The sequence below is a fragment of the Mus caroli genome, chromosome 17 (assembly GCF_900094665.2).
Source record: "Mus caroli chromosome 17, CAROLI_EIJ_v1.1, whole genome shotgun sequence".
Taxonomy (NCBI): Eukaryota; Metazoa; Chordata; class Mammalia; order Rodentia; family Muridae; genus Mus; species Mus caroli.
Genome location: NC_034586.1, coordinates 84,035,074 through 84,059,823, shown reverse-complemented (window position 1 = coordinate 84,059,823; position 24,750 = coordinate 84,035,074). Strand labels below are relative to the sequence as shown.

General features: G+C 41.2%; 1 protein-coding gene across 10 annotated transcripts in view; it reads right to left on the bottom strand.

Moving 5' to 3' along the window:
- Foxn2 (forkhead box N2) overlaps window positions 1-24,750 on the bottom strand; it is a 43,011-nt gene that overhangs the window by 7,517 nt on the left and 10,744 nt on the right. For 7 of the 10 annotated variants that reach the window (XM_029471336.1, XM_021186453.2, XM_029471340.1 and 4 more), the window contains 3 exons: window positions 19,599-20,149; window positions 6,727-6,821; window positions 3,326-3,390 (listed from right to left, as the gene is read on the bottom strand). In XM_029471336.1, the coding sequence (XP_029327196.1) occupies window positions 3,326-3,390; window positions 6,727-6,821; window positions 19,599-20,135 (697 nt within the window). In that variant the 5' untranslated portion in view covers window positions 20,136-20,149. Of the gene's footprint in view, window positions 1-3,325; window positions 3,391-6,726; window positions 6,822-19,598; window positions 20,152-21,839; window positions 21,860-24,750 lie in introns of those variants that run through there. The other 3 variants (XM_029471332.1, XM_029471339.1, XM_029471338.1) reach the window with 2 other exon arrangements.

Genomic DNA, 24,750 nt, shown 5'->3' with positions numbered 1-24,750 from the left:
CTGTGTGTCCCTAGCCTTTGGCTTTTTGAGACAGGGTTTCTCTGTGTAACCCTGACTGTCCTGGAACTCACTCTGTAGACCAGGCTGGCCTCAAACTCAGAAACCCGCCTGCCTGTGCCTCCCAAGTGCTGGGATTAAAGGCCTGTGGCACCACAGCCCAGCTCTGAACTTGCTAATTTGTTAAAAGACATGGAACTACCACGTGCCTGCCAATTTCTAAACTCACTGTCAATGGACTTTTCAGGAAAGACTTCTCTTTCCACCATAAAACTCACATCTACACATTGATGCAAAAAATTTCAGACACAATGAGCCTTACTTACTTCATAAAGGTTCATTATAGTGACTGCATGAAAATTTTCAATATCTAATTTCCCTTGAATGAGTATTAAGGCTACAATTAGATTTCTTTTTCACTCAAAAAAAAAAAAAAAAAAGAAGAAGAAAGCTGCCAAACCCATATAGTCAAAGTACAAAATAGGTTCTTACTGACAATTTGTATACAGAAGTATTTTATTTTATGTATATGGGTGTCTTCCCTGCATGTATGTCTGTGTACATCTATCTGTGTCTCTGATGCTTGTTGCAGAGCCCAGACAAGGCCATCAGATCCCCTGGTTTTGTTTGGGGGTAATTTTTGAGACAGAATATCTCATTGGTCTAGAACTTGTGAAGTAGGCAAGCCAGGCCAGGGTACGCTGTCTCCTCCTCCCTAGAACTGGAATTACAAGCACCTGGCTTTTTCGTATGGCTTCTAGGACTCCTGCTCAGGTCTTTGTAAGGAAGCATCTTACTGACTGTGCTCTCTCGCTCTCTCTCTCTCTCTCTCTCTCTCTCTCTCTCTCTCTCTCTCTCTCTCTCATGTTGATGAGATGTATTTGGTTTGCTTGCTTGTTTCTGTGATTAGAGACGGGCCTCACTATGTCACATAGACTAGCCTAAGAACCTGATCCTCTGGAGTTTAGATGAGGTGTATGCTACTTCACAGGGTTTACAAAATGACCTCACACAGGGTATTCCAACAGGAGCACAAGAATCATGAATTCCCAACTAGCCTGGAATACAATAAAAAACCCTGTCTCAAAAATAAAAAACCCTGACACTTGTGGTCCCAGCCTGTTTTCCCACAGGAGCACAGGCCTGTTCCTCCATAGGATGCTTGCATGCGCCTCATCTATGCTCATCTGACATGGTGTGCTGTGGTGTGGAGCTTGCTAGAGTTCACAAGGCTTTGAGTCTTAGCACTTCCAGAAAGAAACAATACATTTCTGGATTTGTTTTTACGACACAAAAGAATTCCCTCAATATTGATGTTGCTGGAGGAAAAAGTAGGACATACCCTGGAGATGCAGGCATAGATAAAGACTTTCTGATAAGGACAGTCACAAAGGAAGCAAGACCAACAACAACAGACAAATGGAGACTCTCCCAATCAAACAGCTTCCTGTGCAACAGCTGACAACGAATTCTGAAGGAGGAAGGGGGAAGAGGACCTTTCCCAACTACACAACAGAGAATCCCTTCCTACTATAGCCAAAGGAACTTTTTAAAGTAGCAAACAACCAAATTAAAAAACAAAAAGAACCAAAAAAACAAAACAAAACAAAACTTGACAAAGAAGGCTGGGAATGTAGTCTTGGTACGAAATTCGCCAGCACGAATGAAGCCCTGGATTCACCCTCAGCACAACATAAAGCTGCTGCGTGCCGGCTATGCCAATGTTCTGGAGGTGGAGGTAGAGGTTCAAGGTCACAGCAAGTTAAGAGGCCAACTGGGCTATATGAGACTGTTAGTTTTGTGTGTTTTTAAAAGCCTCTAAACGATGTCAGAGTGGCTGCCATCAAGACAGCAAGTGACAAGTGGTGACTTTGGAAAAGGGGTCACCTTTATTCACTCCTGCAGCTACTATGAAAATCAGTGTGGAAATTTTCCAAAGACTAAAGGTAGAAATTTGTATGACTCAGCTATAGCACTCAGAGGTCTCCATCTTACTCCTGAGATGTTCGTACATCTGTGTGTTCATTACTCACAATAGCAAAGCAGTAACATTAGCTACATGTCCACAGGCAGATGAATGGGTAATGAAATGTACGCACACACAACAGACTTTACTCAGCGGTCAACAGGAAACCGTGCAACTTGAGGAGAGCAGATGGAGGTGGAAAGTGAGGTGACCCTGGCCCACAGGATGAAACCTCTGTCACATATGCATATCTAGGTGAGCACTTCAGACAGTGTGGATGTGGGGACACTGGTAAGGGCCCCACGAGAAAGGAGAGTGATAGAGACGTGTGACATCAACATAGGGGTGGATAAGCAGGGTGTGGTGACAGCCTGTAATCTCAGCACTTGGGAGGCAGAATCTGATGGATCTCTGGGAGTTTGGGGCTAGCCTGTCTACCTAAGAGTTCTAGGCCAGCCAGGGTCACATAGACTGTCTTAAAAAACAAACAAACAACAATAAAAAACAACCAATCAACCAACAAAGACAAAAAAGAAAGTTAGAGCATTGGAGATGGAAGAGTTAGGTGGGGGCGGGGACAATGGTGGACAGAAGGAGTTAGGGAAGATCAGCCAGAACCCACTAAATATCAAAATGCCATAAAAATTAAAGTGGTGGTGGAGGGTAAGAGCCCCAAAATTCCTTTAAAAGAAGTCAATTTACTAGTCCAAACTAAAGCCCATTAGTCTAAACTTGTAAAAAATATTCTGAACGGGTTGGTAAGATGGCTCAGTGGTTAAGAGCACTGACTGCTCTTCCTAAGGTCCTGAGTTTAAATCCCAGCATCCACATGGCTCACAACCATCTGTATAGCTACAGTGTACTCATATACATTAAATAAATAAATAAATCTTTAAAAATATTCTGAACTATATCCTAATCTATGGGAAGGTAAAATTATTTAGCACAAGGTCACAGTATTTTATGATTAAACCAGTTGGCAAAATCTTTGCTATAGCTACTCCTGCAGCTATAGCAGATACTATGTCTCAAAATATTATTGTTCCATTTCTTCTTCAACCTTTTCATGAGTGTTGCGTTATCATGGGCCACATAATAATAGGAAAAAGTAACTCCAATGACAATATTACTAAGAAATTAAATGCCACATTCAAGGAAAAATATACATAAAACCGATGAAGAAGAGGATTAAATGCCTGTGCACTATGAGTTATTGGAGAAAAAACATGCACATACCACACCAAATGTCGATAAAAGAGGACTTTTCCTTTTTCTCTAGAAATGTATTTCTATTTAATCCCCTACAACTCCTAGACCTTATTAACATGTGCTCCGTGCCCCAGCAGGACGGCTCGCACTTACCTTGAAGGGTCTGCACTTGCCTTTGCTTGAGAACAGAGCTTAAGTAGTGAGGTGATAAAGCGGCACTGAAACGGAAGAGAAGACACACTGCTTACTGACCATCGTCTCATCTCCTGCAGAGCACAGCCGCAGTACACCTCACACACCCTGAAGCCCACACGCACCGTCTGCCTCGCTCCCTCTGCTAACGCATGCAGGCTAGAGAGTCTGCTCAGGGAGGAAGTGTGCAAAGGGCGAGTCTCAAAATAACTATATGGTCACCGTTAGGACAAAGAAGTTTTCTCACGTATTTTTATATCAATTATAAATTGATGTGTTTTAAATGCCTTGAACAATGAATAAATAAAAATTTGGTTTTTATATCACATATTTAAATTTGGTATAACACTAATAGGAGTGAAATTCCAAGAGATTTTTAGTATAAAAATTAAAACTTTTGGGGGGTTAGGGGATTCTTTTTGTGATTATAGAGAATAATCCTTTAAAATGAAATTAATTCCTATTCAGTTTCTACATAAATGTCATCCTTTTTCCCATAGTTATAAATTATGGGAGGGTTACACAAAAACATGTCAGAAGGAAACAACAAAACAGAATAAAATGCTTTCATTTTATTAATGTTTTAAAGCCAATAAGTAACAACCCCCATGCTGTTATGCAATCTCCTTTAAAAAAAAAAGGCAAAAATCATTTTTGTTCAATGCTTAAAGTTTGTTTTTTCAAAAGTCTGAAAGGTTATTATTTTATATTAATTTGCATTATGTAATGTATTTAATGAAATACATTATAATGATAAAGCTAAAGATTAACCAATGTAAATAAAGACATAGTGAAATATATTTGTGATGTCTTACAAACAGTGCCAGTCTCCCACTTTATCTTTAACGAAGAGCACAGCTAAATAAATCATAAGTATTAAAGATACTTCTTTTAGCTCCAAACTGCTAACTTGAATAGCACACACGTACCAATATTAACTAAGAAGAAGAACTCAATTCCAAAGCCATGATCTCTAGCTCTCTCTTTTTGGTTTTTGGATTTTTTTTTTTTTTTTTGAGACAGGGTCTCATCAAATAGACCAGGCTGGCCTTGAACTCACAGAGATCTGCCTCCCTTTGCCTCCTGAGTTCTGGGATTAAAGGTATGCAGTACTACTCCTGGCTCCAACCACTTCCTTAAAGCTTTTGTTTTGTAAGGATGCCCTTCCTCCTGGTTCCTTTTATGATGATGATGTCATGTCCCAGAGTGATGCTGATGATGTCATGCCCCAGAGTGATGTTGATGATGTCATGTCCCAGAGTGATGCTGATGATGTCATGCCCCAGAGTGATGTTGATGATGTCATGTCCCAGAGTGATGCTGATGATGTCATGCCCCAGAGTGATGTTGATGATGTCATGTCCCAGAGTGATGCTGATGATGTCATGCCCCAGAGTGAGGCTGCTGACACTGCAGCTTTACCTTCCTGGTTGTTTACAACATTCCACCATAACCTTTTGTTAACAATTCTCAAGAATTCAAATAAACAACAATAGGAAATTCTCAATTTGTTTCAGTGAGATTTCATTTTAGTTTTCTCCCTCTGTGTGTATTTGAAAATTAATAACCTTTCAGACTTTTGAAAAAACAAACTAAGCATCAAAGACAACCCTTAAATTTATCTTAATTAATAAAGGCATATTTCAACACGGACACTTCAGACATTGGGACTAAGACTTTGCACATCTGCCTATGATCTGGGACTCCTGTTTAATGTCTAACTGCTCTAAGGTAGCCTCTTGAGACCCACAGTCCCGAGTCCCCAGCAAGGCCCAACCAACCACCCCCCAACCTCTGCCGCAGCCCACCATCGCTCCCTCATCAGGACCCACCACACTTCTGCCCCAGTGAGGTCCCACTGCATCGAACCAACTGCTTCCAAACAACCATGTAAGAAGAGTGGCCATTCCCATTGTGTTACCAGGCTCTTTCCTTGGCGTAGGGCTGGCAGGAGCTGCTAGTGTAGGAGTCTCAGTCCTAGTAACTGAGGATAAAAATTACAAGGCTCTATGGATGGCTATGGATGCAGATATACAGGAGATAGGTAGAAAAGTCCGTCACGGCCCTGCAGGACGCCCTGTCCTCCCTGGCAGAAGTAGTCTTACAGAACAGAAGAGGCCTCGACCTGCTGCTCCTCCTGCAGCTTAGGTAAGGAATGCTGTTTCTATGCTGACTAATGAGGGATGGCCAAAAAATCCATGGCCTGAATCAGAAAGAGAGTATAAAACAAACAAACAAACAAAACAACAGTCTCAGGGTTAGTTTGAGTCCCTCTTCGACAGGTCTCCATGGCCTCTGCCCTGACCCTTTTATCCTACTGAGGTTGGCCTTGATTTATAATCCCTACATAATCAATCCTTTAGTTAGGTTTGTTAAGGAACAGATTTCCACTGTTCAATTAATGATTCTAAAACAACAATACCAGTCCACAGAAACATCTCAAGAACTCGAAATGGCCCACACTGAAGGGGGAATGATTTAGGCAACAGCGAGAGGACAGAGACAGGCTGATTCCATGACAGGATTCACACTGGCAGGTCAGTAGACTAGGCCTAAATCTCTGTTTCCAAGAACTGGGCAAGTCCAGGCAACCGAGTTACTGGGAAAACCCCAGGCCTTGGGCAGCCAATCAGAAACTTCCCCCCAACATCAGAACTTGCCCCAACATCTGTCCTGAGACAAGGGCAAAGGGTCAGCAACAGTTTCCAGGCTTCCCCAACAACAGTTTCCAGTCCCCACAACCCCCAACAATGGTTCTGGAATGTCCCTAGATCTAGAGCCAATCAATTAAGATAAATGTCACCTGTCCCCTCCCTGGAATTCCCCTAATGTGCTTTCAATTGGGCCTGCAAGGTCACTTGGGCATGTCCATCTTGGTAAATTGTAGACCCCAGCATGCTGGACTCTGTAGAATAAAACACTCTTTGCTTTTGCATACTATACGAGTCTGGGTATCATTCTTCAGCAAATCATGGACCCTTACAAAATGTTATGGTTACAAATGATGAATCATCTTACTCAAATATTTTAAATATGTATTTAATTTATTGTGCCCTTGTTAGCATACAAACAATTAAAATGAGTTAATGTTTTGCAACTGAAGTTATATAATTTATTTAGCTTACTACTTATAATATAGTACACTGACTTATTTTCTGAGAATTGATACTCAACTACCCAGCATTTTGTTTTCTAGAAAAAAAATTAACCAAGAAGAAAATATCTTAGGTCAATGTTATCAGCAAATACTTCTCTGTACAATTAGATAAACACACAAATAAAATAAGACAACTAAAATAAAACCTACAACTTTGTTTTCTCCAGCTCCATAATAAATCTAAGTCACATAGCTTTACCCTTACCTTTGTGGAGAAGAAAAAGGTTGCTTCTTTAAGGCCTGCATAAGATTGGGCTTATATTCTGGATCAACACACCACAAGGAGCCTTTTCCATTAACCTAGAAAAAAGTTGTGCAAGAATTAGTGTCTTGGACCTATCTATCCTCCAACTGCTCTGCCAAGTGTATGGGGGACCCTGGGACCCTCCCTCCCTGCCAACTGCTGAGTCCTAGCCGAAGCTGAAGTGTATGGGGGACCCTCCCTCCCTCCCACAATCCACCTAGGAAGCGGACGTGAGCCTGCCATGCATGATTGGTTGCAGTCACCAGGAATTAATAAAACCTGCTCTAACCCAAGATGAGAGAGGTTGAAATTTATTTATACCCAGGCTTAACATTCATTCATTCATTCATTCATTCATTCATTCATTCATTTATGGGGAGAGAGATAAGACATGAATCAGGGGTCAAAGGAAAACATACATGTATTGGTTCTCTCTTTTTACTGTGTGGATCTAAGAACTCAAAGTCGAGTTCTTCACCCTCGGCAGCAAGTGCTTCTAAGCCGGACCCTGTGTTTTCAGGCCTGATTCTTTGGGAGACAAATTAAACTTACTTATTCCTTTCCCCCACACCCCTTCCTTGCATAAAGCCATGTGTGATGTAAGATCTGATGCATTTATCTCCACATTGCTTCCATTTTCTATGTTCTCAGTCACAGCAATAGAGGGCAACCAGTGAGATCTTTTATCTTTGAATACCGTTTCATTTTTATAAAATGGCATAATGAAAAAATATTATTCCACAAGTTTAAGATCTGGGGCTGGAGAGATGGTTTCAGCAATTAATAGTACATTGTACCAGACTTGCAGAAATCTAAGTGTAGTTCCCAACACCTATTATCAGAAGGATTACAACTTCAGACAAGCACAGGGACTAACACCCTCCGACCTGCAATGGCTCACACACGGGTACACAGATTCTCATAAACGATGTGGAATTTTAAAACATCCTAAAAACTCAAGATACTCAGTACTACTTACTGACTGGTCATGTGAAATTGGACAAATTGTTGATTCTGAAAGTCAAACCTCTCACATTTTACTCATAAAATAAAGATTCAAGGTCATTTCAGTGAATTGTAGTAAGATTCAGATAAAGTAATTTATAGCTAAGTGACATGGCTAAAAATACATGAGCATTAACTTGTTATACTGAAATTGGCAAAGGGTGTTTATTGAAGGGGAATTCAATAATACAAAATAAAAATGAAACTAAATTTTCAAAAGGTTAGGTGATAAACAGTAAGGTATAAAACTAATTTGGGGAAGAAAGCTGCTTCTCTGGTGAAAAGTCCAGCTACAAGAATGGAACAGATTTAAACACCCTGGCAACTGAGACATGCAGAAAAAGGAAACTGCGTGTCTTTAACACATTAGCACAGGGAGAAATGGGCTGGGATGCGAACTCTGGCACTCAGTAGCAAGAACTACAGAAACAACAGGAAGCACTAGGGTAAGTGTGGTGCAACCCAAGTACTTCAGAGGCAGAGGCAGGAGGATTGTCCTAAGTTCAAGATCAGCCTGTTCTATATGGGGAGATATGTCCCAACTAGCAGTATTTAATTTGTGTGTGTGTCTATCTGCCTGTCTGTCTGTGCCTGTGAGTGTGTGTGCCCTGTCTCAAAAACCTAACAAAAATAACAAAAAACTAAGCAGCAGTTAAGTTTTTCCAAGAAACCTTAAGACTTGCAAATGAAGATTTAGATTAAGTGTTAAAAGCTAACTTAGATGAAATAAATCATTTAGACAAGATGATAGACATATTTTGACAACTGGGAAGTAAAACTAAATGTCAATACTTTTATCTTTTGCTCTAATTAGGTTTCATACGCATACGTAATTTTTCATGCACTGACCAATACAATTCTATAATCACCCATATTCTACTTTGGTATTCCAGGAATACTTCCTACAAAGTGTTTGGTTCAAGTTTTGTTTTCAAATTCTACAGTGAGAAGACTGAAAATTGTTTCTGATCACAGTAGAAAAGCTATTTCCTTGAAGCAGCAAATTGTAAAAGCTGAGAACTTGCAGTTTCAGGACATTTAAATGTCCTGAGCAGAATTTCGAATTAACAGCGAGGCCTCAGTTGCCATGGCAACACCACCTTTCACTGGGCCTGTTCATGAGCCATTAGTAACAAGAAATAAAACTATGTATTTGCTCATATATAGAGTTTGAAAAATGATTTTTAAAAAACTCTTCTCCCTTAAAATTTGCTTAAGTGATAAAACCCAAATGGTCATTGTCCTAACATAAAATCGTCTATAAGAAATGAAGTGCCTGGACACTTACTGGAAAACAGAAAATATGCATTCTCCTCTTCACTATCATGAACTTTAAAGCTCTAAGAATGGCTTCGAAGGTTCTGGAAAAAGGGCTACATTAAAGGGGTGAAATGCAAAGATCCATCTTAAAAGTTTTGAATAATAAATCCAGAGAAGATACAATTTACTATTTCTGAAATATTATTTCTTGCCTTCTACATTAAGAGTTGTCCGTACAGCCGGGCGTGGTGGCGCACGCACGCCTTTAATCCCAGCACTCGGGAGGCAGAGGCAGGCGGATCTCTGAGTTCGAGGCCAGCCTGGTCTACAGAGTGAGTTCCAGGACAGTCAGGGCTATACATAGAAACCCTGTCTTAAAAAAACCAAAAGGGTTGTCTGTACTAATCTAGGCAAGATTTAATTCCGTGTGTACGGACTAAAATCCTAGTCATAATTTTCACTTACATTTAATAAAAATTCAGAAAAACAAAGTTTTACTCTCTAGGCCTGGGGGACAGGGAAGGACTTGACCCCTTAGATCTGATTTTTGTGAAATGGTGCGGATAATACAGAGGGGTCAGAAAACCAGACCTTGCCTTCTGGGGGGAGGATTACATCTCTAGATCCAGAAGAGGGCTGTCAAGGGCACTCAATTGAACCTCAATTTAATGGAAGAATAACTGACCTATCTTCCACAGATGTAAAGAAAAATACATTCTGAGACACTTAAAAAGGTTTCAACAAGACAAACCCCTGAGGTGTGGTGGTACATTTCCACACATGCACCTTCTCCTCTGCCCCTGAAGGTAGTAACACTCACTCCTAAATCCCAAACAGCTTTCTATTCTCAGCCACATGGAGCCTTTTCCTCTGAGGTTCCGGAGACATTCCATCCGGCAAAGAAACTCCTCAAGACAGAACATAAACAACTCCATACAGCTCCAGGAAGTCCATAAAACATACAGACTCACTATGCCCATCCCTCCCACATTAAAAATAAAGACTGCTGCCGGGCATGGTGGCGCACACCTTTAATCCCAGCACTTGGGAGGCAGAGGCAGGCTGATTTCTGAGTTCGAAGCCAGCCTGGTCTACAAAGTGAGTTCCAGGACAGCCAGGACTACATAGAGAAACCCTGTCTCAAAAAAACCAAGAAAGAGAGAGAGAGAGAGAGAGAGAGAGAGAGAGAGAGAGAGAGAGAGAGAGAGAGTGTGTGACTTCTACAAGTCACTCACACTCTTCAGGCAAGACAAGCTGCAAAGCTTCTGAAAGAAGCAGAGAGCAGCTGAGCTGCCCTGAAGAGGTGTAGACCAACTGAGCCACCTGAAAAGGACATGTTCCAATCCCTTGAGCTGCGTGCAGCTTATGCAGTGTACTCCAGATTCCCAGCTTGTGTGAGCTGTCCCACGTTGGGGCAGGCTTTGCTGATGGAGTTGTCTTGGAGTCATTTCTGCTCCTGTAAGTAACCCCTTACACATTAAGCAATTCAATAAAAAGCTGGAGTTTGGTACCCGTACCTAAGGCTTCTCACCTAACCTTGTGATAGCTTGCCAGTTTTTGCTCCAGTGTTACAACTTCTGAATCCTACTTCTCATGGACAGACTTTTCTCTTTCTCAAACTCTACCTAAACTTGAGACAGTATCCTTCCCATGCATTCTCTAGCTCTTATTCCCCATCCCTTCTCTGAACATTTCAATTGCTCAGATTAGGTGTGGCAGCACAGACCTGAAATCCTAGCATTTAAGGAGACAGAGGCAGGCAGATCAACATCAAAAGTTCAAGCCTAGGACTAGAGAGATGGCTCAAGGGTTAAGAGTACTGGCTGCTCTTACAGAGGAACTGGGTTCACTTCCCAGCATCTGCATGATGGCCTACAACCACCTTGCCTCCAATTCCAGGTAATTTGATGCCTTCTGGCCTTTTTCAGACTCCCGTATGTACACAGTGTACTCACATGCATTTATTGATGATATACACATTAAAGAAAATGGAGTAGGGTGGACATGGTGGTGCATGGCTTTAACCCCATCAGTTGGGATGGCAAAGCAGGCAGAGTTCCAGACAGCCTGGTCTACATACTGAATTCTAGGTTAGCCAGGGCTACATACTGAAAGCCTCTCAAATTTAAATAAATAAATAAATAAATAAATAAATAAATAAATAAATAAATAAAAATGGATGAATGAATGAATGAATGGAAATTTTTAATGAGTTCAAGGTCACTGTATTCAGGCACCTATCTTTGAATACATGGTCCTCAGTGGTGGAACTGCTTGGGAAGGATTAGGAGGTGTGGCCTTGTTAGTGGAAGGGTGTCACTGTGGGTGGGTTTTAAGGTTTCAAAAGCCCACGCCAGTCTCAGTCAGCACTGTCTCTTCTCTCTCTCAGCCTCATGCTTGTGTCTCAGATGCAAGCTCTCAACACCATACTCACCTGTTTCCTGTCACTCCTCACGTTGATGGTTATGGACTCACCCTGAAAATATAAGCCCCCAATAAACTTTCTCCTGCAAGTTGTCTTGGTCAGGGTATCTTTTTCTTTCCACAACTTATAGAAGGGTTTATTCATGGCTTATAGTGAGAGGGTTAGAATCCATGATGGAAGAATGGAAGTACCAGGCAAAAAAGGGACAGGAACAGCAGCAGAGATTTCACACATGTCTAGATCCACAAACAGGAAGCAAAGAGAGAACTCACTTGAAACTGCAGTTTTTCTTTCCTTTTTTAAATTTTGTCTTATTGGATATTTTATTTATTTACAAATGTAATCCCCTTCCCTGGTTTCCCCTCCAGAAACCCCCTATCCCATCCTTCTCCCTCTCCCTGCTTCTATAAAGGTACTCACCTACCCACCCACCCCCACCTTCCTGCCCTGGCATTCCCCTATACTGGGACATGGAACCTCCCCAGGATCCAGGACCCCTCCTCTCATTGATGTCTGATAAGGTCATCCTCTACTACATATGCAGCTAAAGTCATGGATCCCTCCATGTGTACCCTTTGGTTCGTGGTTTAGTTCTTGAGAGCTCTGGGGGGTTCTTCTTGGTTGATATTGTTGTTCTTCCTCTGGGTTGCAAACCCCTTCACCTCTTTCAGTCCTTTCTGTAAGTCCTCCACTGAGGACCCCTACTCAGTCCAATGGTTGGCTGTGAGCATCTGCCTCTGTATTTGTTAGGCTCTGGCAGATTCTCTCAGGAGACAGCTTTATCAGGCTCCTATCAGCAAGCACTTCTTGGCATCTGCAATAGTGTCTGGCTTTGGTGTCTCTATATGGGATGGATCCCCAGGTAGGGCAGTCTCTGGATGGCCTTTGCTTCAGTCTCTGCACCACACTTTGTCTCTATAATTCCTTCCTGTGAGTATTTTGTTCCCCTTTCTAAGAAGGACTGAAGCACCCACACTTTGGTCTTCTTGAGCTTCATGTGGTCTGTGAATTGTATATTGAGTATTCTGAGCTTTTAGACTAATATCCACTTATCAATGAGTGCATACCATGTGTTTTCTTTTGTGACTGTGTTATCTCGCTCAGGATATTTTCAAATTCCATCCATTAGCTTAAGAATTTCATGAAGTCATTGTTTTGAATAGCTGAGTAGTACTCCATTGTGTAAATATACCACACTTTCTGAATCCATTCTTCTGTTGAAGGACATCCGATTTGTTTCCAGCTTCTGGTTATTATAAATAAGGCTGCTATGAACATAGTGGATCACATGTCCTTGCTCTATGTTGGAGCATCTTTTGGATATATGCTCAGGAGTGGTATTGATGCATCCAATTTTCTGAGGAACCGCCAGACTGATTTCTGTTAAGCTGTACCAGCTTGCAATCCCCCCAGCAGTGGAGGAGTGTTCCTCTTTCTTCACATCCTCACCAGCATCTGCTGTCACCTGAGTTTTTCTTTTTTTTTTTTTTTTTTTGTTTTTCGAGACAGGGTTTTTCTGTGTAGCCCTGGCTGTCCTGGCACTCACTTTGTAGACCAGGGTGGCCTCGAACTCAGAAATCCGCCTGCCTCTGCCTCCCGAGTGCTGGGATTAAAGGCATGCACCACCACGCCCGGCACTGAGTTTTTCATCTTAGCCATTCTGGCTAATGTGAGATGGAATNTCAGGGTTGTTTTGATTTGCATTTCTCTGATGGCTAAGGATACTGAACATTTCTTTTGGTGCTTCTCAGCCATTTGGTAGTCCTCAGTTGAGAATTGTTTACCTCTGTACCCCATTTTTAATAGGGTTATTTGGTTCTCCGGAGTCTAACTTCTTGAGTTCTTTGTATATATTGGATATTAGCCCCCTCTCAGATTTAGGGTTGGTAAAGATCTTTTCCCAATCTGTTGTTTGCCTTTTTTCTTATTGATGGTGTCCTTTGCCTAACAGAAGCTTTGCAATTTTATAAGGTCCCATTTGTCAATTGTTGATTTTAGAACATAAGCCATTGGTGTTCTGTTCAGGTAATTTGCCCCTGTGCCTGTCCTCAAGGCTCTTCCCCACATTCTCTTCTATGAGTTTCAGTGTATCTTGTTTTATGTGGAGGTCCTTGATCCACTTGGACTTGAGCTTTGTACAAGGAGATAAGAATGGGCCAATTTGCATCCTCTACATGCTGACCTCCAGTTGAACCAGCACCATTTTTTGAAAATGCTGTCTTTTTTCCACCGGATGGTTTTAGCTCCTTTGTCAAAGATCAAGTGACCATAGGTGTGTGGGTTCATTTCTGAGTCTTCAGTTCTATTCCATTGATCTACCTGTCAGTCACTGTACCAGTACCATGCAGTTTTTATCACAATTGCTCTGAAGTACAGCTTGAGGTCAGGCATGGTGATTCCCCCAGATGTTCTTTTATTGTTGAGAATAGTTTTGGCTATCCTAGGTATTTTGTTATTCCAAATGAATTTGCAAATTGCTCTTCCCTAACTCTATGAAGAACTGAGTTGGAATTTTGATGGGGATTGCAGTGAATCTGTAGACTGCTTTCAGCAAGATGGCCATTTTTGGTATATTAATCCTGCCAATCCATGAGCATCGGCGATCTTTGTAGGAGTCTTTCTGAAATCTGAAAACCCACCCCCATAACATACATTCTCCAGCAAGGGCATACCTTCTAATCGTCTTCAAACAACCACAGAGGAGCAAATATGCAAATGTTGGGAGACTTACAGGAGATCTCATTCAAACCACACCAACCATGCCTAGTCCTACGGTGCCTCAAACCTCTCCCAAAGGGTGGGAGATGCCAGGATGGGGGCTCCATAGTGTACACCCATGGAGTCCTTTCTCCGACTGTCCAATGCTAGACTGTGAACTTCTCATTCCTGGCCTCTGAAAATAAAGTTTTCTTTTCTGTCCTGTAACATGACCTTCTCGTGTTTCCTATAGGAGAAGCCCCTCTTTCCCTTCATAGTCTTCTCCCCTGTCCTCGCAGGGATCCCTCCTGGTGGGGCCATTAAACCCCCATCTACCAGTCTACACTGTAGCTGCTTGTAGCATGTAGTTCCTATGAACTTGCTTTAAGCTCTGAGTGGACTGCACTACCGGGCCCTGCCCAGAGAATATTGGATCCATGGATGAAAAACACAGACACACACACGCAGCTCAACTTCAACCTGCCACCTTGGTTCAATTGCTGGGCACTTCTAATCTCCTGTAGCTAGCATGTCCTTCCCACTATTCTTAGCTCAGCACATCTTAATCTTCCCTTAGCTTAGTGACCCAGTTGCCTTCTCCTTGTTCAACAACCCAAAACTGCCCTCAGCTAGTTTCGTTTCTAATCTCTCACCTGGGGAAGTGGCCTATGGTGGCTCCCCCAAGATCTCACATGGCTGGTCACCTTTTCTCCCTCCAAAGAATGGCGAAATTTCCCTTCCCCGTCTTGTGTCTCTTAGCCTGCCTGACAGGATGTGGAAGTCCCGGCTCTTTCCTTTGTTCAGCAATTGGCCCCTGGCATCTTGTTTGATAGATGAACCAACTGGGGGACAGGATCTTAGCATCAGCACCACCATCTACAGCTGCTTGTATTAAGAATGCTAATTATGTTCCACCAAACACCTGTTTGTATGAGTGTCTGCACTTAACTCCTGGGAGCCTGCTCCCCACCCCCACCCCCGTTGGTTCTGATTGGTAATAAAGATGCCAACAGCCAAGAGCTGGGGAGGGAGACACAGGCAGGATTTGAGGATTCCCAGGTTTGGGGCCAGAAGAGAGAAGGGATGAAGGAGAGATCCGCCATGCCAGGAAAGTGTGGAGGGAGGAGAGATGTGATGCCTGAGAGCTATGGTTGCCATGTTAATGAGCTGGGAGAGTCTGGCCCAACTGAGCAGCCCTGAGTCCAGAGAAGCCAAGATAGAACATAAAATTGGTAAATAACTGAGGATTAACTGCATGGAGGTTAGACAGTGGCCCAGCTATATCAAATATATAAAAGCTGTGCGTGTGTTTCATCCGGGAACATAAACCTTGGGGCGGGCAAACCCTCCATCAGGATTTATTAAGTAGAAAATACTACAACAGCACACCTTGTAAACACAGAGCTTTAGCTGTCTCTCTGGATCAGCATCCAGAGCTCCTAGGAGCTCCTAATAATCACGTGACTCCCAGGGCATCCGGCTGAGAATTTCTTGAAATATATTGCATGGCTGGTTCTTGGTTCTACCAAGATATTCAGGCATTTCTCTGAGCTGCACTTATCCCTGCCTTTGGGGCCCCTTTGGTCCTTCCTTCTGTCTTTCTTAGGCAGCTTCCCTCAGAGCTCTTGCCTTCCAGACACTGCCTTGAATATCTGTTTACAGCCTCTGTTATCTGCACTGGCTGAAGTCTAGTGTGATGATAACATACGTGGGAGGCCAGGGCAGAAGGATCATGAGTCCTGCCTAAGCTAAATAGAGAAGCCCTATCATGAGAAGAGAAAACAAACAAACCAACAAAACTTTAATGCTAAAATAAAAGCTTTATAAAAGGAAAGTTGGCTTTTGGAATTCTGAGATGGCAATCACCTTTTCCATATTGACTTTGTGGTTCTCATGAGCAATCCCCAGCGGCCTAGGAGGGCGTCTAGAGGGGAGAGTGACCAGCTCTCCCGTGGGACAACCACTGGGCTGTCCACTCTGGCTCCAGGGCCCTTACCCTCCCTTGGATCCCAGCCTGCTCCCTCTGCTTGAGGGAGTAACTTCTTCTTCTTCTTTTTCCATATAGCCCTGGCTGTCCTGGAACTCAATCTGTAGGCCAGGCTGGTCTCGAACTCAGAAATCCACATGCCTCTGCCTCAAAAGTGCTGGCATTAAAGGGGTATGCCACTACCGCCCTGCGAGGGAGTAACTTCTTGCTGCCACTTTATGGGTGATTTGATGAGCTTGGAGTTCCCTTTTCATTTTGTTTGTCCTTAAAAATCATAGGCTAATTAAAGGAACACACCAGCCTGAGGGCAGAGGGTAGATAACTTGCCCACCATATGAAAAGCCCCAGTCTTGGCCATGGTATCTTATCACAACAATTTAAAAGTATCTAAGACAGCCATCCTTAGCTACACATTGAGTTTGATCTCAGCTGGGTTACATGAAATCCTAACTCTACAAAGACAAGAAGAGAGGTAGAGAGGGAAAGAGAGAGGAGGGGAGGGGAGAGGAGGGGAGAGGAGGGAGGGAGGGAGGAAACAAACTCATTAAATAAAAATCAAACAAGTAAAAATGAATATAAAAGAACTTTCAATGTAGTAGTCTTTAAAAAAAAAACTTTAGAAACTCAGACGCCTAAGTATTTGGGAAATACTGAGCTTTTTTTTAAGGTTACAAAATAATACCCTCTCCCCCTGCCACACACTGTAGTCCACTCTCCCCTCTCTAGTTTCAGAGAACAAGAGCCTGAAAATGTTTGCCTACCTTCCTGAACATTCACCAGCAGTTGAAAGGTTGGTGATCATGAGCCCTATGACCAATCACTATGTAAAGCAAGGATAAGTAGGTAGATATCCATACGTGATTACTGCACTAAGACTTTTGACTTTTAAAAGCGTTTATACCTTCCCCAGTAGGATATAAAAACTTGTACACAACTATAATATATATTGTAGAAACAACAAACAAAGGGCTACAGGAGCCAGGAGGGAAGGAAAGAGAATAAGTTACTGAAGAGAACACTAAACTAAAAAGATAACAGTGAAAATAAGTTTTAAAAGGAAAAACAATTATAAGGTTAATGGTTGCCGGTTGGTGATGGCACACACCTTTAGTCCCATCACTTGGAGTCAGAGGCAGGCATCTTGAGTGTGAGGTCAGCCTAGTCTACAAAGTGAGTGCTGGGACTACACAGAGAAAGCCTGTCTCAAAACCATGCCCCCCCCCCCCAATTAACGGTAAAGAAAGAGAATCCAATCAATATGAACATGGTATTCTGTACTAGGCCAGTGATTCTCAACGATTCAATAAATACAGTTTCCCTAGCTGGGGTAACCCCCAAACATAAAATTATGTCATTGCTACTTCATAACTATAATTTTGCTACTGTTATAAATCATAATGTAATGTCTAGTATGCAGATGTCTGATCTGCCACCCCAGTGAAAGGGCGTTCAGCCCCTAAAGGCATCAAGACACAGTCTGAGAACTACATCATGCTTATCAAGGAAAAAATACATTTCTAAAGATATTCTTAGCATATATAGAGACACGTGTATACACGCACGCACGCACACATACACACGCACACACGTATGTATGTCAATTGATAAGTACTTAAACATGTATAGGTATTTTATTTCCTAGAGTCTAACCTTGGTTTTGCAGACCAGGATCAAATAGTTTTACCTATCTGGGTCTTATTTTCCTGGTCATGAAATAAGATAGTTCATCGGGATAATGTATAAATTCCTTTCAAATTCTATATCCAAGTAACTTGGCAACAGGACGAACAAACATCAAGCTTAGACTCTGGGGTCTTAGAATAAGAAAGAACAAAGTCCCAATTGATCTCTAGGTTAAACAATTAGTTGTGAATTAGGTCTGGTCTTTAGGAAAACTTAATAGACTCATTAGCACCTAGATGTGTAAAACCAAAGGAATGGATACTATTACCCAAGAAAACACAAACCTGAAGAGGCAAAAGTGAAAGTGCCTTCCTAAACAACTATTTACAAGTTACTGTAAAAAGAGCTGGGTGGTAGTGGCATACACCTTTAATCTCTCACTTGGACGTAGAGGTCTGCAGACATCTGAGTTAAAGACCAGTCTGATCTAAGCTCCATTAACAGCCAGGGCTGCACAGAAAAACTGTCTTAAAAAACAAAACAAAACAAAAAAGTTAAAGTAAAGAAAAAGTATCCAGGGACGTATGAACATGGTTTCATGTACTATGCAAATCAAGTAATTTCTAGAGCTATCCTTACCTCACAACACAATGTCAAAACAAGTCCACAGACTTAGACATGAAGCAAGTATTACTTATCAACACTTCAAACCCTACATCTTTATTACAACTATATCCATGTGTGGTACTATGTACAATTCTCTTTTTAGAGAATCCAGACAGTTTAGAACAACAATGCACTATCATTTACAAATGAAAGAAAGAAAAACCTTATCACACCCTTGTTCTGACCTCAACACTGAAGCCCTAGTAACTTATAACATTCAGCCTTCACATTCATTGTGCCTTTCCACTCTATGCGCCTACATTTCTCACTTGTACAGGATGAAATACTGCCTTTGTATACCTCCTACTTCTAATATAAATGAGCTACACTTTCGTTATGTTATACTGGATAAACAGGATATATATATACATATATATATATATATATATATATACTGACATAGTTGGAGAAATTGGGCACATCAACTCAATGGGGCTAGAGAGACATATCAGTGGTTAAAAGAATGCAGTACGGCTTCTAGAGAAGCCAAGTTCAGATCTTAGCACCCATATTAGGTAGTTCGCAAATGCCTTTAACTCTAGCTCCAAGAAATCCAACATCCTGCTGTAACTTCTGAAGACACTATAATCAAGCACAAACCCAGAATCACACACACAGCTAAAAATAAAATCTGCTGGGCAGTGGTGGCATACACCTTTAATCCCAGCACCCACCCGGAAGGCAAAGGCAGATGAATCTCTGAGAGCTTGAGGAAGGTCTGGCTGGTCTACAGAGAGTGGATTTCCAGGGCTACACAGATAGACAAATAAGACAGATAGGAAGGAAGGAAGGAAGGAAGGAAGGAAGGAAGGAAGGAAGGAAGGAAGGAAGGAAGGAAGGAACTTAGGTGGTCTGGGAATAGTGGCAGAGTACTTTCCTAACAAAGCATGCTCAAGGCTCTAAATTCAATTTCAGATAAGGGGAGGGAGGGGTGGGTAACCAGGTAGAAAAGAAGCGTCAAAGAATAATCTAGGTGCCAAAAGCAGACTGAATGTAATTTTAGTAAGTTTCTTTCAACACTAAGAAATTTTAAAACACCATATATTAAAGCAAATGAAGACTATAATTAACTTCGAGCTAACCTGATATGCCTTTATTTCTCTTGGTCTTGAGTTTTACAGGACTATATTAATTCCCTCACCAGACAGAACGATGTTTATGAACACTCACCTTGCCATGACTTCTTTCCACTTTCTGAAAGCATTTATTCAGGGATAGATTATGCCGAACAGAATTCTTCCAGCCTGTAGGTGCAGTGGCAAAGTATGGGAAGCGATCCAGAATCCAGCTGTAAATTTCTTTGACAGGCAAACATTTATTTGGCGAGTGTTCAATAGCCATATAAATGAGAAGACTAAAGGAGTATGGGGGCTTTGAAGTTGCTGATTTTTTTTCTGGGTTCTGGTAGCACGCTGGTCCAAAGGATGGCATCTCATCTCCCTCTATGTCATACAGTGGGCTGACCATGGGAAGGCCTTCACTTCCAAGCCTGAGGTTTGTTAGAAGGTTACTGCTCTCATGAAGCCAGTTCAAGTTTGTTAGCTCATCATCTGCTGACTCACTGCCCACAAGAGTGGCCTTCGGCCTGGCAGCGTCCCCAGCCTCAGGCAAACTTCCCATTTTGTAAATCTGACTCAGTCCTGCAACCTTCTCAGCTCCTGGGGTCTCAGCTCTCTTATCTGGAGTCATTCCAATTACTGGACCCATTTACTCGTATATTTCTGCAATAAAAAACAAATTACCAATGAATGTAAATCTAAAACTCTAGAAGAGCAAATAAACATTCACATATATTCAAGTTAAGAAAATTTGCAACTGACTATGCTATACAGTAAATAAATAAACACACACACACACACATACATATTTGGAGTTTCTTGAGGCAGGGTCTCTTTTTGACAACAGACTGTCCTCAAACTCAGAGAGCCTCCTGCCTCTGCCTCCCGAGTGCTAGGAATAAAGGTGGGCACCACCATGCCCAGCTCCCCATATAATATTTAAATATAAAATAGTTTTTACAGTTATAATGCATACAAAGTACTAGTTGATTTATATTATTTGAAAGAATAAACAGTAAATAAAATGTAACTTTACAGCATCATACGTATGGCTGATAATAATAAAATTAAACAATATGGTGTAAATAGCAAAGTTTCTAGCCCACAATAACCAGTAGTAGCTATTATTAAACACAGTGGGGCTAGTGAGATGGCTCACTGGATACAGCATAACAACTTGAGTTCAACTCCCAGACCCATCAGGTAGAAGAAGAGAGCAAATGCCTGTGAGTTGTCCTCTGATCTCCACAGGTGCACAGTGACAAGTATTATGTAGTGGTTTCCACACATAAGTAAGTATAATAAACACTGTATCATGACTTTATAATTTATCCTCAGTATCTATATTTTACTGTTATAGTTATACACATTGTTCAATCTTTAAAATACTCAAATTTGAAAGTGTTTAAACAATAATTCCAAATAAATCTTCAAGTCTTAAATATTTATCATTTAAAAAAAAAAAAAGAGCCGGGCGTGGTGGCGCACGCCTTTAACCCCAGCACTTGGGAGGCAGAGGCAGGCGGATTTCTGAGTTCAAGGCCAGCCTGGTCTACAAAGTGAGTTCCAGGACAGCCAGGGCTACACAGAGAAACCCTGTCTCGAAAAACCAAAAAAGAAAAAGAAAAGAAAAGAAAAAAGCCATTCCTAGGACTGTAGCAATGGCTCAGTATAAGAGCACTTGTTGCTCTTGTGGAGGACCTGGGTTAAAGTCTCAGCATTTGAATGACAGCTCAACCATCCATAACTCCAATTCTAAAGGATCCGATGCTCTCTTCGAACGTCCATGGACACAGGGCCCATGATGGCCCCATTACATGTAAGCAAAAGTAAACCAGTTCTGTTTTTATGTCATACTAAAAAAATTCTCACATTAATTAATTGTCACACACACACACACACACACACACACACACACACACACACACACATATACTTGCACACACCAAAAAAGCCCACATAAATGAAATAAATCATTTCACATAGTTATTTCTCTATGTAGTAAGAAAATATTTAATATTTATTGTCTTGCCAATTTTGTATTCCCTACATTCATTATTGGCTAAGGTAAATTGGGAATAAATTTGCTGTTTTGTTTTGTTTTTTAAATCCAATATTTTACTTAACTCTGAATTCCCAATCATCTCGGCCTCAACAGATCCCACTATTATAGGATGTTTGAACTGCCATAACAAATAACTCTTCCCAGAGCACAGATGACCAGAGGGAAGGATATACTAGTGCTACTTAATTCATTTCAGTATACATAAAGATGTCTTACTTTTAAAGACAGCAAAAAACCTATAATCAATTTGACTGACTCGTGCTTATTTAAATAAAATGGGAGACATACCTATAGAGCTCCATTTTGCTTAGACCACCATCAACAGGCCACTCATGAACTATGAAATCTGTCTATTTGCATCCTGGGAGCTATTATTGATTTCTCAAATAGTGATAACATCAGTCAATATTGTGAGGGCCAGTCACCTTGGAATCTGTGTCAGTTAGCCATCAATTAAAGTTGAGACAGTTATGAACCTTATTATTCTATAGATGAGGAGGAGGACTCAGGCTAAACACCCACACCCATGCAGGCAAACTCAGAAGCAAAAGTCTAGCCGCAACATACCATGGCAATAGTGTATAAACGTCACCCATGAGCATTTGCTTTTCCTGCTGACTCAGAGTCAAGGAACTTCCACACAACTGATAAAGTCAAAAGTGCATAGAGATATCCAAAAAAGCCGGGGCCGGGCATGGTGGAGCACACCTCTAATCCTAGCACTTGGGAGGCAAAGGCAGGCAAATTTTCGAGGCCAGCCTGGTCTACAGAGTGAGTTCCAGGACAGCCAGGGCTACACAGAGAAACTCTGCCTTGAAAAAGCCAAAAAGTCCTATAATAGGAGCACTAAAATACTAAGTGACCTCTGTTTACTCAAGGGCAGAATGTATAGACAGGATCTGAAACCCTATGTAGACAAGTATGACCCTGAACTTCAGGTCCTGCAGCTTCAACCTTCTGAGTGCTGGAACTACAGGCCTGTGCTGTGGTGACAGCTGGTTTGTGAGGTGCTGGGGAAGGAGCCTCCCAGATCTCCTTTCTCATTCTGAAAGCTATAACCATGAACAAGATTAATTCAACTTGCAAATTCTGAAAGAAAGGTAAGTGCATCAGCTTACACATTTCTACTTAATAGCTAAACATTACAACCTTTGAGCCACAGGATCGTGTGCAGTCATGGTAAAGACACCTTAGAAAGTGACCCCCGAGAAGCCTATCATGCTTTGTGACTGTTTACTACTTCCTCCCCAGCCTGTATCTCTTTCTTAATAGTTAATGAACTTGTCATCAAACTTAGAGGGTACAAGCTGTGACTTCTCATGTCTGATAACAACCTCACTCGTTTCACTCTGGCGCAGTCAACGATAAGGCTTTACCTGAGTGGAGGTCTTCAAGCAGAAAAGGAACTGCCTGGCCTGCTCTTGGCAGTGCTGGGCTGTCTTTGCTACAGATAACACCAATGTATTAATGTATTGTAACAGGTACTCAAAACTCAAAATCTCTTGACTAAGTATTATCAGAAACTAACTTATATGGGGGCAAATATGGTTTTCTTCTAAAATACAAGTTTATAAAAATTCCTTTATTAGGTTCTTTTTGGGTTCATAACTATGCTGACCGGTGTTCACACTATTATGATGTATGTGTCCCTCAATCCTGTTACAATTCTGGCATATTACCACACTGATATGAATTTTAAAAGGCCATTATTTAGGAATGGAGTATAAATGGCAGCAAATGTGCTTCAGTGTTACAGGAAAACTCACGGTGAAATAGAAGGCTGGCATTTCCTTAGCAAGACTGGCAGTATTTTCAAGGAGAAACAAGGAATTGTTTTACACTATCATTTTAGAGTTACTAAAATCACTCTATCCAAACAATGTCTGCCACAGCAGACTTAAATGCCAATAGCAAAAGTACGTGAGAAAATACTGTCACTAGCAATCAAGGAAATAAAAGAAACAAAACAACATCTGATGCTAATTATTATGTGGCACAGAACATGGTATATAATAAGCATAGTATTAGTAATAAAAAAAGTATTAGTAATTTGAAAAAAATCAACATTTCTGTCCAAAAACATATAAATTAGATCATGTACATTTATAACCCCTCTACAACCTGCCCTCTTCCACCTCCACCCTTACAAATATCCAATGAATCATTTAAGTTGGAAAACTACTAACTTTCATGTCCTACAATAGAAAAATTGCAATTACCTATTCAATCTACTATTTGGTAGCCACTAAAACTGACCTTATAAAACAATAACTGAAATAAACAAAAGAACTTGTAAAAACTAGAGGATAGTATATTTAAAAGTTGTTTATATCATTAACTTAGTAATGGCCTTTGTCTTTCCAAGTTTTCTTTAATGTCTTTATTTTATAATTTAAACTTAAGCTCAAGCTCAAGGTTCTTGAGAAGAATGTTGTGGTAGATTATTTTATTTGTAGTAGTTACATAGAGCACACACACACACACACACACACACACACCACGGCAACTCACAGACTTACCAGGAAACTCCAGGTCTACACAGAAATCACCTCTTAAATGACTAGAACAGCCTATTCTATTACAAAGCTTTTTCTATAACATGAATTAGTCCATCAATTAATAGAGATTATTTTTTGTTTTGAAATTACAAAAAGATTAAGTATGCCTCTCCCCCATCACCAAGGACACACATGGGCATGGGAGCCATGACCATGGGACTTCTCAGAGTGCTGCAATAACTGTTTCCCCATCTTCCACATAGTGCAACACTCACTTCTTCATTCTCTTTGTTTCATGTACTATATTTATAACTGGACTCTGCCAATGTGTCACTTAAGAGAATCCTTCCAATCGCTGGGATTTAAGCAATTTATAATAATTTAAATCTCAAAACATTTAATATTTTATTAATGTAAAAAAAATTCCTTATTGCCAGCTGTACCCTATACCAACATTCTTAGACATAAAAGAAATCTTTAAAATGAACACCATAGTGGCTCACAACCACCTGTAGCTCCAGTCACAGGCGCGCATATATACACACACAAGGTGGGGAGGGAACACACACATATAAAATTAAAATCTTTAAAAAGATAACCTAAGGGCTGGTGAGATGGCTCAGTGGGTAAGAGCACCCGACTGCTCTTCCAAAGGTCCAGAGTTCAAATCCCAGCAACCACATGGTGGCTCACAACCATCC